The sequence below is a fragment of the Denticeps clupeoides genome, chromosome 15, assembly GCF_900700375.1.
Source record: "Denticeps clupeoides chromosome 15, fDenClu1.1, whole genome shotgun sequence".
NCBI classification, from domain to species: domain Eukaryota; kingdom Metazoa; phylum Chordata; class Actinopteri; order Clupeiformes; family Denticipitidae; genus Denticeps; species Denticeps clupeoides.
This window is the reverse complement of record NC_041721.1, coordinates 1538257-1550779: the sequence shown is the minus strand read 5'-3', so window position 1 is coordinate 1550779 and position 12523 is coordinate 1538257. Positions and strand designations below refer to the sequence as shown.

Below are 12523 nucleotides of genomic sequence, written 5' to 3'. Positions count from 1 at the left end.
AAGTCGCTCTGGATAAGGGCGTCTGGTAAATGCCGTAAATGTGAAAGAAGCGGAATAATCTTCTGAATCAGCCTCCATTTGCCAGGGACTTTCCGGGCGTGGCGAGCCGAAAGTCACGTGATTTGACTGAATCGCACAGTATACGGTGGCATAATAAACTCCTCTCCGCGCACATCACACAATTTCGGCCAAAACAACGACGGGGAACGTCCATTTCAGGCCTAACCTCTCGCAGCAAGCCAGTCGTCGATTATCATTAATTATATTGATCATTTGTCTTTTAAAAAAATAACCTGTAATTAACCAGCCAGATGAAAAATTGCATAAAAACAAACCGGAGGCAAATAAAGAGGTCAAATATGTTTTATTCGGTGTTTAATTCGCTAACTTTGTGTATTAATGCCAATTTCATTACCACAAATGTTGGTACGTTCCTTCCCAGGAAAGTGGATTATAGTGCAAAGACAGGAAAACATGGTAATCTATGACAGCAGCCACCCTCAAACCCCCCGGTTATTTAGCGATACGAATGCACTTCGTATCTCCAAACAGAAACACAGGCGCCTGGCGGTTCACCGACGTTCCCGGCGTCCAGCCGACGTTCCACAGGCAGAAAGTCAGATGCATATTCGGACAGGACAGCATAATAAAACAGTCCGCCGGGAACCTAGCCGCGGAGGGAAATTTCAGGATTATTCCTTATTTCATGAATGAATGAAGAGTTGAATCGGAAAATACGTACCAAGAGCTTCCAGCCCCTACATGTCCGATTCTGTACGGGGAGACAAGGAAACGTTTGGAGACAAAGCGGCAATGCAAGTGAGGAGTGAGTAAAACGGAGACTCACCCCAGGTGTAGTCCTTGGCGGGCGTGGACATGTGGCGGACCTGGCAGGAGTATTTCTCGCCCTTGTTCGGGGTGAAGGGCGCGAACTTGGTGAGGTGGAACTGCCAGCCCTTCTCGAAGGCCAGGTCCGTCTGCTTGGCGTCGGGGATCTCCACGCCGTCCCTCAGCAGCCTGATGGTGATGTCGGGCGGGTGGAAGCCGCTCACGTGGCACAGCAGGGTGTTGGGCTTCCCGAATTCGCCGGGGTTCCGCGCGTACACCTGGACCTTGGGAGGAGCTGCGTTCGGAGAGTTTATGACTGTTTACCCAGATCCGCGGAGCAAAAATGGCGGCACGACACATAATGGCATATTTAATAGCCAACAGTGTCGAAATAAATCTATAATGTTACAGTCAATAATTATGAAACACTATTTAAAGTGTTAAATATAGAACAAGTGTAAGAACATTTGCTACACAAAACGCAATTAATCACAAAACCTGAACTCTCGGCTCTCCGTATATAATAATACATGATAATAACACAATATACATGATAATAACACAATATACATGATAATAACGCAATATACATGATAATAATAACATGATTCAATTCGAATGATCCAGATTTTGTCCAGATACGATATGGTAAAATATGAGGAAGGACCGAGACAATGAGAAGATGACACGGGTTCCAAAACTTACACTCCTTGGCGAGCGCGGCACAGGCCAGGAGGAGGAGGACGGTGAGGGACAGGAGCACCTTCATCGCGACGGAGTGGAGGAGTCTTCTTAAAAAGTGGAAAAAACGAACTCGGCTTGGTCGATAGGAGAGTAACTGTGAAAACGAAAGTAACGCGCGCGGCGTTACATCACACAAGCCACGCCCCTCCCGGTTCCCGCAAGGGCCAATCAGCTGCCGAGTTTCCGGGCGCCGGGTAGATTTTACCCGAGTGGGGTTCTACCCGGCGTCACGTGACGGGCGCTCTGTTTCAGCAGAACTGAAATCGGCCAATTTACACGATCTGTGGTCTACGGTACGGAGACCCCTATTGGTTGTGTAATAGAAAAAAATATTTAGGTTGAAACGCGGTAGATAAAAAATTTAAATGGTAAAAAACGGAGCCCCCTAGGGGTCATGTAGTAGAGAAAAATTTAGGTTGAAAAGTGGTAGATAAAAAACATTACTTGGTAGAAAAAAAAAGGGGTGGTAGTAGCCTAGCGGGTAACACACTCGCCTATGAACCAAAAGACCCAGGTTCAAACCCTACTTACTACCATCGTGTCCCTGAGCAAGACACTTAACCCTGAGTGTCTCCAGAGGGGGACTGTCCCTGTAACTACTGATTGTAAGTCGCTCTGGATAAGGACGTCTGGTAAACGCTGTAAATGTAAATGTAAGATTAGCATCGCCAGATAGCAGAAAAAAAATTGGTTGAAAAGAAGTAGAAAAAAAATACATGGTAGAAAAAAATCTGAGCCCCCTAGGGGTCATGTAGTAGAGAAAAAAATTGGGTTGAAAAGTGGTAGTGGCCTAGTGGGTAACACACTCACCTGTGAACCAGAAGACCCAGGTTCAAACCCCGCTTACTACCATCGTGTCCCTGAGCAGGACACTTAACCCTGAGTGTCTCCAGGGGGGGACTGTCCCTGTAACTACTGATTGTAAGTCGCTCTGGATAAGAGTGTCTGCTAAATGGCGTAAATGTAAATGAAAAAAAGTGGTAGATAAGAGAAATACATGGTAGAAAAAAAATCGTAGCCCAATAAGGATCATGTAGTAGAAAAAAGAAATAGGTTGAAAAGTGGAAAAGTAAAAAATGACATGCTAGAAAAAAACCTGAGCCCCCTAGCGGTTATGTAGTAGAAAAATAACATGGGTTGAAATGTGCTAAAAAAAAATCTAGCAATGTGGTAGAGACAAAAAAAAATGGCCATATTACAATCAAAGTGGCCTGGCCTGCTTGGAGTGCTTGATGAAGGTCCCGTCCCCACACACTGCTCCACAGGCGCCTGTCATGGTGCCCACTGCTCACCATGGGTGCTAGTTAAATACAGAGGACACGTTTCACCGAGTCACCGTGTGCTGTGCTGAGTGTTTCACAACGACAATCACTTCACTTTCAGACTTTCAGACCTGCTGGATGTAAAGCAACAAACTGGGCATCCAGTAATGAATTTTTAATAACTGCTCATTGAGGGAAAACAATATCGAGAGAAATAACACATGGACCGGTAATTACTGACAAGCCCAAATGATGAATAATTAATCAAGTGTGCTGAAGATAATGACGTTGCACTTCTACTCCCCCATGACTGAGTCCGGACTCAGAGTGGTGGATGCACTGAAACATCGGCCATCATTTGGAATTTGTCAATATCAACTTTGATTAACATCAGCCAATTAGAATATAAGACAAAATTGGAATCATATTTTTCCTCAGTTGACCCATGCTGCTAATCAACATTTGTCTGTACTTATTCATACTTTACTAAAAGGCCATTTCTTTTATGTGTAAGAAAAATTCATATTGTATTCAGAAATAATGTAATGAATCATTCAATTATTTTTAACAATGAAGGTTTTTGTTTTCAGCAGATAAAAAAAAAATCTATATCAGTATCGGCCCTGAATTAAATAGATTTTAACAAGGTAAAAAAAATTCATAATCAAAGTCATGTAAAAAATTAAACAGGTATGTAAATTTTTTTAATTTAATTTTATTGTTGTTCAGATATACAGATTAGTTAACATTTCGGCAAATTCTTCTTTGGTTAGAGGGTTCAAAATCAAATATACATAATTGTACAAGCATTTCACAAAAAGACGTTTACACTTTTAGTTATTAAAAAAAGGCAACACGACCCCAAACACGCACACACACGCACTTAGAAAACAATACAAACATCCTGCTAGAAAACTGAGCATCTGGAGATGAAAGAGAAATTGTTTAACTTAAAAAAACTTGATATACAGGTATGAGTGACGATCATCACAGACGTCGAATGTAACCCTAAAAGACAATAAAAGATAAAAATGTAAAAAAAAAATTCAGATTTGAAACTTTAGATTTACTCAATTTTTTCCGCAAATCCACCCCAACAGAGAGGGCGGGGTCACTCCAAGCTCGATTTTATAGATATTCGCTTGACGGAGAAGAGTTGCCTGAAGAGAATTACCGCTTGCGTCCATTTCACTCCTCACATGTCAGACTCTGCAGAAAGGAGGGAGAACGTCAGACACGATCCGCTCGGCATCCGACGCCACCATGGCAGACGGGTGCAGGAGACTCACCCCAGGTGTAGTCCTTGGCGGGCGTGGACATGTGGCGGACCTGGCAGGAGTATTTCTCGCCCTTGTTCGGGGTGAAGGGCGCGAACTTGGTGAGGTGGAACTGCCAGCCCTTCTCGAAGGCCAGGTCCGTCTGCTTGGCGTCGGGGATCTCCACGCCGTCCCTCAGCAGCCTGATGGTGATGTCGGGCGGGTGGAAGCCGCTCACGTGGCACAGCAGGGTGTTGGGCTTCCCGAATTCGCCGGGGTTCCGCGCGTACACCTGGACCTTGGGAGGAGCTACAGGGGGAAGATCAACGAGCTTCAGAGTCTGGACCACCATCACTGATGGCTGTAGATCATCCGTTTTCCATAATTCTGCCCACACAACATGCATCAGATGAATGCAATTTCAATGTCCTGAATATATTCCTGCTGATTATTCCTCCTTTATCTTTTCTTCTTTACGTTTTATTTCTTTTATATATTTTTACTCTGTCGTACGATGCTGCACTCAAACACAAGGCGGCGCCAAAGAGCCGGAAATGTTTTAAAACACAAATAACTGCACCAAATTCCGAACAAGAACTATTCTCTCTTATTTAAAACCGACGAGTAGTTGTATTAAATATTCTGATCACAATATCATTATAATTAAATTATAGTTTTACATTTGCAGCATTTACCAGACGCCCTTATCCAGAGCGACTTACAATCAGTAGTTACAGGGACAGTCCCCCCCTGGAGACACTCAGGGTTAAGTGTCTTGCTCAGGGACACGATGGTAGTAAGTGGGGTTTGAACCTGGGTCTTCTGGTTCACAGGTGAGTGTGTTACCCACTAGGCTACTACCACACCACACACTTTTATTTTCAAGTTTTAATTAATTATAATTAATTCTAATTAAAAACAGACCATAAAAACGAACACCCATAGTATATTCGAGTACGTTTGAGTAAAATTTCTGAATTTCGATTCAACAGAAATAATATAATTCCTGACATCCACAACAAAAAAAGTTCGATGCAACTTCAGGCGTAAGTAAAAAGTCCTTAAGAAGACATTTTCAGCACAATTTCAGCACCAACGCTACTTACACTCCTTTGCGAGTGCGCTCAGGCACACGAGTGCGAAAGCGAGGAAGGAGACGGCCGCCTTCATCTTCCTCGACTGAAGATCCTGCCACCAGACGTCCGACCCACGGAAGCTTCTGGAGATGTAAACTGAAAGCGCCCACCGCCGGCTGGTATAGCGGGGACCGCGGAACGCGCCTCGGCCAATCGGAGCGCCGGCTGCGCTGTTACCAGGCAGATTTGGGTGCTGGAGGTGGCGGGCAGCCAATCGGAGCGCCGGGGGCGCTGTTACCAGGCAGATTTGGGCGCTGGAGGTGGCGGGCAGCCAATCAGAGCCGCGCGTCCGGCGAAAAAGCTGGTCTGCTGGTAATTCCCGGGATTTCCCGTAAATCACGTGGTACAGCCATGGCGTGGTGCACTTTTATTTTCAATTTTCCTAATGGTCCAGCATTACATGTTTTTAGAGCATTTTTAATAAAGGCAAAAATTAAACAGCACAATGTAACTTCTGTGAAATCAAATTGTCCACTTAGGAAGCAACACTGATTAATAGTTGATTTTACATGCTGTTGTGCAAATGGAATAGACAACCGATGGAAATCACTGGCGACTAGCGAGATGTCCCCAATAAAGGCGTGGTTCTGCAGGTGGTGACCACAGACCATTTCTCAGTTCCTGTGCTTTCTGGCTGATGTTTTGGTCATATTTGAACGCTGGCGGTGCTTTCACTCTGATGGTAGCATGAGACGGGGTCTAGAACCCACACACGTGGCTCAGGTGGTGCAGCTCATCCAGGATGGCACATCAATGCGAGCTGTGGCGAGCTGTTGCTGTGTCTGACAGCGTAGTGTCCAGAGCATGGAGGTGCTACCAGGAGACAGGCCAGTTCATCAGGAGATGTGGAGGAGGCCGTAGGAGGGAAACGACCCAGCAGCAGGACCACTACCTCCACCTTTGAGCAACAGGAAAAGGAGGAGCACTGCCAGAGCCCTGCAAAATGACCTCCAGCAGGCAATGTGCATGTGTCTGCTCAAACAGTCAGAAACAGACTTCATGAGGGTGATATAAGGGCCCGATGTCCTGAAAGATCCTCAGACCATATGGGATCCTCCTTATGCAAGACGATGCTAGACCTCATGTGGCTGGAGTGTGTCAGCATTTCCTGTAAGATGAAGGCATTGATGGTATGGACTAGCCAGTCCATTCCCCAGACCTCTGAAACATCATGTCTCGCTCCATCCACCAATGCCACGTTGCACCACAGACTGTCCAGGAGTCGGTGGATGCTTTAGTCCAGGTCTGGGAGGAGATCCCACAAGAGACCATCTGCCACCTCATCAGGAGCATGGTACAGGCGTGGTAGGGATGTCATATAGGAACATACCACACACACTACTGAGCCTCATTTTGACTCGTTTTAAGGACTTAACATCAATGTTGGATCAGCCTGTAGTGTGTTTTTTCCACTTTAATTGAGTGTGACTCCAAATCCAGACCTAATCTGATTTTCCATGTCACAATTTTGTCTAATTTTGTTGTCAGCACATTACTATGTAAAGAACAAAGTATTTAATGTCTCATTTTTGTGTTTCCTTTATTTTTTTGAGCAGTGTAGTTTTATTCTTCTACTGTAGTGAGTGAGATGTTGATTCATGTCTGCTTCAAGATCGTTCATCTTATTTCTTCAATTTTAAGGGTTGTGCATGACATCACACTGAAGATGATTCAAGAAAATACACACACACTTACAAGGAATTGAGCTTTTTAAAATTATAATTACATTCCTTAACAGAACGTGGCACTTGTACGAACACCCAGGGTTATGCATGTGAAGTATAAAATACTTTTTGTTATCGTGGATCTCATCGTGTTAAGGCCAAGACTTTCCAGAATCAACCACAAACATGAACGGAGGCAATAAAACAAGTTAGGCAGGGGAAACCCATTAACCAGACTTTATTTAAATAGCGCCTTTAATGCGAAATAACTGCACAAGGGGCCTAACAATGCAACTGAAAAAGAGTGACAACATGTGGACTGACACAGACGTAAAATAATGTCAATAAAATATAGTTTTATAGAGAGTTCTGAGCTCAAGCGCCTATACAAACCAGTGAAAACACTGCTATTCTGAGCTGCGGGCAACTTTATCAGCTCCAGTACTGATCAGTACAGCATATGTTTTAGTCACTTAACGCCATATGAGGTGCAAAATGTTGTCAATTCAGAAAACACTGAAAAGGTGTGTCTGAAGATTTTTTTTTAAAAGGTGCTTAAAATTTTGACAGGCACATGTGAAAAAAAATAAAAAAGACAGACTGAAGAAGAGAAATTGGTGGTAACTGAGTAGTTACTAAAACTTAGACGCCTTAGTATGAGGATTATAAGCAAAAATGTATTACTAGGATTTGTGCAAGGATTAAACAGTTTTTTTTTGCATCAACATGCCTTGAATGTTATTATGTCACCATGTAATATTAACACGAATAACAGCAGCAATATTCAGCTATTACATTTTTACTCTCAAATATTTGGTCATTTTAGAATCCTACCATTTTTAACGAGCGTATTTGGTTTCCACTTTTGTATCATACAGATACAGAATGAGTAGATATACGGTCGAAATGACATTACATTACACAGGTAATTGTGCGACCTCTCCAGCAGGCGCCCAGTACTTCCGCCAGGTGGCAGCAGAGGGCAGCGACGCGCTTGGCGCGCCTTCGACAAGCAGAAGAAGTGGAAGGCGGAAGTGAAGCGTCTCTCTTGGAGATAAACAGTCGATCCCGGAGCAGCTAGTCGCTTTAACAGCAAAAACCAACAAAACAATGGATTCGGAAAAATACCCCCGCTCCTCCATTGAGGACGATTTCAACTACGGCACCAACGTGGCCGCGGCGAGCGTCCACATCCGGATGGGTGAGTCCGTCTGTTGCGCCGGGCAGCGTCCAGGCCCCTCTGGCCGTCAGCTGGGGAAGAAGCGCTGGACGCAGAGACAGTTATACACGCTGGATCACAGCAATGTACTTTATTTAGGGGTGACAGCGCGTCCTGCGTCTTACTTTTACATTTTACATTTACAACATTTATCAGACGCCCTTATCCAGAGCGACTTACAATCAGTAGTTACAGGGACAGTCCCCCCCTGGAGACACTCAGGGTTAAGTGTCTTGCTCAGGGACACGTTGGTTCATGTGTCTAGTGTGTTACCCACTAGACTACTAACGCCGGTCCTTCCGTCCTGCGTCTCCACTTTAATTTAACCTAATTTCGTTTAGAATTCGTTTTAAAGTGTACAGAGTGTACTAACTTTAATACGATCTGCCTCTTTTCAAATCCCATCTCTTCACCCTGGCTTTTGACACTTCATGAGAATTTTGGGGGGATTTTATCTTAATTTTTACTTTTATTTGGTCCTGTGTTTGTTGCTTTAAAGTGCTTTATAAATAAAGTTGGATTGGAGTCTGAATGATGCAGGTTTGATTGTTTCACATTTACTTCCTTCACGCATATATGTGTAAAATAAATTATATACACACACACACACGCACGTAGTCACTTACTGGCATTGAAAATAAGCAATTATTTAGAACTGCATGAATTAATTAAGACAATTATGGTTTTGACATCCAAAGATCCCCTAATGTGAGAATTTTTAATAAAATGCAATCCAGCAGAGACGGGTATCATGACGGGCTTGACTGGTATCATGTCAAGATAATCCCTAATGTGAAGAAGAGAGTCTGCACTAAACAATATAATTTAACACACAATGAAATGTATTATATGCCTGAATTCCAGATTTCCTGCGCAAGGTCTACACCATCCTGACCATGCAGATCTTCCTCACGACTGGAGTGTCCGCGCTCTTCATGTTCTGCGAGCCCATTAAAACCTTCGTCCACGCGAGGTACCGGTTTCCACTGCTGCATGCAAACCAAATCATGTATGGAAAGTGATGTGGGAGGCCAGCAAACTTCACTGCTCCAATTCTGTCTCTGATTCAGTCCGTCTGTGGTTCTGGTGTCGGCCGTGGGCTCCCTCGTCCTCATCTTCGCCCTGTTCATCTACCGCCACCAGCATCCGGTCAACCTTTACCTGCTGCTGGGATTCGTGAGTTCATCCGCACTCATTGCGCCTCGTCTTCTTCATCTTTTCCTGCTGAATTTTTTCTTTCGTTGACTGTTTACAATGAATCTTGTGTTTTTGTTTCAGACCCTATTGGAGGCGGTCTCTGTAGCTACTGCTGGTATGAACGCTACCATGAATATAATAAAAGTCTTATATGTCAGAAAAATGATTTGCTATGAACCAGAATTCTTTTTCTCTTTTTTTTTTTTTTTTTTTTTTTTTTTTGTCTCCAGTTACGTTTTACGAGTATTCTATAGTCCTTCAGGCGTTTATTCTTACATGTGCCGTTTTTGCTGGACTGACTGCCTACACGTTTCAGTCCAAGCGAGATTTCAGCAAAATGGGAGCTGGGTGAGAATTTCTTGTCTATTTTTTTTTTTTTCCCCCGCACCTTCAGCTCTTTTTTTCTAATAAAGCAATAAATAAACATTTATTTTGTTCTTAGGCTCTTTGCCTGCCTGTGGATTCTGATAATAGCCGGCTTCATGAGGGTGAGTGCTGCAATTATAATTATAATACCATTATAATTGAAAAATTTCAATGTTAAAATATATATATAATAATCACACATATGTGGTATTGTTTGTGATAATGTCATAATAGAGCCTCATGTCCAAAAAAAAAAGTCCTCTGTTAATGTCTGGAAATATTGATTTTTATTGCTGATATTCTTTTGGCTAGAGCGTCCACCTGACTGTGATTTGTGGATATTTATTAATAATGTTCTTCTTTTTGGCTAGAGCGTCCACCTGACTGTGATTTGTGGATATTTATTAATAATGTTCTTCTTTTTGGCTAGAGCGTCCACCTGACTGTGATTTGTGGATTTTATTAATAATGTTCTTCTTTTTGGCTAGAGCGTCTACCTGACTGTGATTTGTAAAATGTGGATTTTTATTAATAATGTTCTTCTTTTTGGCTAGAGCGTCTACCTGACTGTGATTGTGAAATGTGGATTTTTATTAATAATGTTCTTCTTTTTGGCTAGAGCGTCCACCTGACTGTGATTTGTGGATTTTTATTAATAATGTTCTTCTTTTTGGCTAGAGCGTCCACCTGACTGTGATTTGTAAAATGTGGATTTTTATTAATAATGTTCTTCTTTTTGGCTAGAGCGTCTACCTGACTGTGATTTGTGAAATGTGGATTTTTATTAATAATGTTCTTCTTTTTGGCTAGAGCGTCCACCTGACTGATTTGTGGATTTTTATTAATAATGTTCTTCTTTTTGGCTAGAGCGTCCACCTGACTGTGATTTGTGGATTTTTGTTAATAATGTTCTTCTTTTTGGCTAGAGCGTCCACCTGACTGTGATTTGTGGATATTTATTAATAATGTTCTTCTTTTTGGCTAGAGCGTCCACCTGACTGTGATTTGTGGATATTTATTAATAATGTTCTTCTTTTTGGCTAGAGCGTCCACCTGACTGTGATTTGTGGATTTTTATTAATAATGTTCTTCTTTTTGGCTAGAGCGTCCACCTGACTGTGATTTGTAAAATGTGGATTTTTATTAATAATGTTCTTCTTTTTGGCTAGAGCGTCTACCTGACTGTGATTTGTGAAATGTGGATTTTTATTAATAATGTTCTTCTTTTTGGCTAGAGCGTCCACCTGACTGATTTGTGGATTTTTGTTAATAATGTTCTTCTTTTTGGCTAGAGCGTCCACCTGACTGTGATTTGTGGATTTTTGTTAATAATGTTCTTCTTTTTGGCTAGAGCGTCCACCTGACTGTGATTTGTGGATTTTTATTAATAATGTTCTTCTTTTTGGCTAGAGCGTCCACCTGACTGTGATTTGTGGATTTTTATTAATAATGTTCTTCTTTTTGGCTAGAGCGTCCACCTGACTGTGATTTGTAAAATGTGGATTTTTATTAATAATGTTCTTCTTTTTGGCTAGAGCGTCTACCTGACTGTGATTTGTGAAATGTGGATTTTTATTAATAATGTTCTTCTTTTTGGCTAGAGCGTCCACCTGACTGATTTGTGGATTTTTATTAATAATGTTCTTCTTTTTGGCTAGAGCGTCCACCTGACTGTGATTTGTGGATTTTTATTAATAATGTTCTTCTTTTTGGCTAGAGCGTCCACCTGACTGTGATTTGTGGATTTTTATTAATAATGTTCTTCTTTTTGGCTAGAGCGTCCACCTGACTGTGATTTGTGGATTTTTATTAATAATGTTCTTCTTTTTGGCTAGAGCGTCCACCTGACTGTGATTTGTAAAATGTGGATTTTTATTAATAATGTTCTTCTTTTTGGCTAGAGCGTCCACCTGACTGTGATTTGTAAAATGTGGATTTTTATTAATAATGTTCTTCTTTTTGGCTTGAGCGTCCACCCTGACTGTGATTGTGAAATGTGGATTTTTATTGCAGTTTTTCTTCAATAACGACACCGTGGAACTAGTCTATGCTGCTGCCGGCGCTTTTCTCTTCTGTGGTTTCATCATTTACGACACCCATCTTCTGATGCATCAGCTGTCCCCTGAGGAGCACGTCCTGGCCTCCATCAATCTCTATCTGGACATAGTCAACCTCTTCCTGCACATCCTCCGCATCCTTAATTCCATGAAGAAGAACTGATCTGAATCGAGTCGCACATTAACTCCATTTATCATCTCATCCATTGTCACTTGTGTGAGAGATGATCTTCAGGAAAAGCACAGCACATTCCAGAACCAGTTCAGAATGTTCCTCATGTGCTGGCCTTTGAGAGCGGCTTCATCTCTAAATGTACAATATTTGTTCTTGGGACTCGTGGATACTGTGGACAGTGGCTTGTTTTGATCTACACTAATGTCATGTCTTTAACAACGGGAATGTGATTTTTTTTGTGAATCATTGTGTTGTTCAGTAAAGTAAGAATTGATTTTCTAATTAGGCCAGTAGCTCCCGTTTTTTCACTTGCACTTTCATTTTAACCTTCTTTGTGTAATTGGCTTCTATTGGCAAACAGCTGCTGTATTTCTTTCATCACATGAAATAAAATTAACATGCAGCATTGTTCGGTGCATATTATTCTCCGAACTGATACCCTCACACATCCATCCTAAAGACGTAAACAGAGGCGCTTCCCATTCGTTGGATGGGGTGATAATATTCAAAGCCCAAAATACGTTTTGCAACAGAGTTAAGAGCAGCATTTTAACAAACGCGGTCCAGTTTGGGTTTATTGGAGGTTATGGGTTTATGTTTTCGAGCGTGTGAAACGATT

The 12523-nt window shown here is 42.1% G+C and overlaps 3 protein-coding genes across 3 annotated transcripts; 1 reads left to right on the top strand and 2 right to left on the bottom strand.

Annotated features, from left to right (window-relative positions):
* Positions 1-345: 345 nt before the first annotated feature.
* On the bottom strand, positions 346-1691 carry LOC114764499 (beta-2-microglobulin-like). Its single transcript, XM_028954191.1, has 4 exons — positions 1534-1691; positions 848-1123; positions 743-772; positions 346-667 (listed from the first exon to the last, which is right to left on the bottom strand). Exons 1-3 carry the CDS (start codon positions 1595-1597, stop codon positions 759-761), a joined length of 354 nt encoding a protein of 117 aa, XP_028810024.1. The 5' UTR covers positions 1598-1691; the 3' UTR covers positions 346-667; positions 743-758.
* Positions 1692-3527: 1836 nt separating this feature from the next.
* LOC114765047 (beta-2-microglobulin-like) lies at positions 3528-5355 on the bottom strand. Its single transcript, XM_028955093.1, has 3 exons — positions 5197-5355; positions 4124-4399; positions 3528-4043 (listed from the first exon to the last, which is right to left on the bottom strand). The coding sequence occupies exons 1-3, from the start codon at positions 5258-5260 to the stop codon at positions 4030-4032; spliced, it is 354 nt and encodes a 117-aa protein (XP_028810926.1). The 5' UTR covers positions 5261-5355; the 3' UTR covers positions 3528-4029.
* Positions 5356-7883: 2528 nt separating this feature from the next.
* Positions 7884-12312, top strand: tmbim4 (transmembrane BAX inhibitor motif containing 4). The gene is made up of 7 exons (XM_028954921.1): positions 7884-8091; positions 8974-9082; positions 9180-9285; positions 9388-9421; positions 9537-9654; positions 9749-9794; positions 11686-12312. Exons 1-7 carry the CDS (start codon positions 8001-8003, stop codon positions 11890-11892), a joined length of 711 nt encoding a protein of 236 aa, XP_028810754.1. The 5' UTR covers positions 7884-8000; the 3' UTR covers positions 11893-12312.
* Positions 12313-12523: the final 211 nt, after the last annotated feature.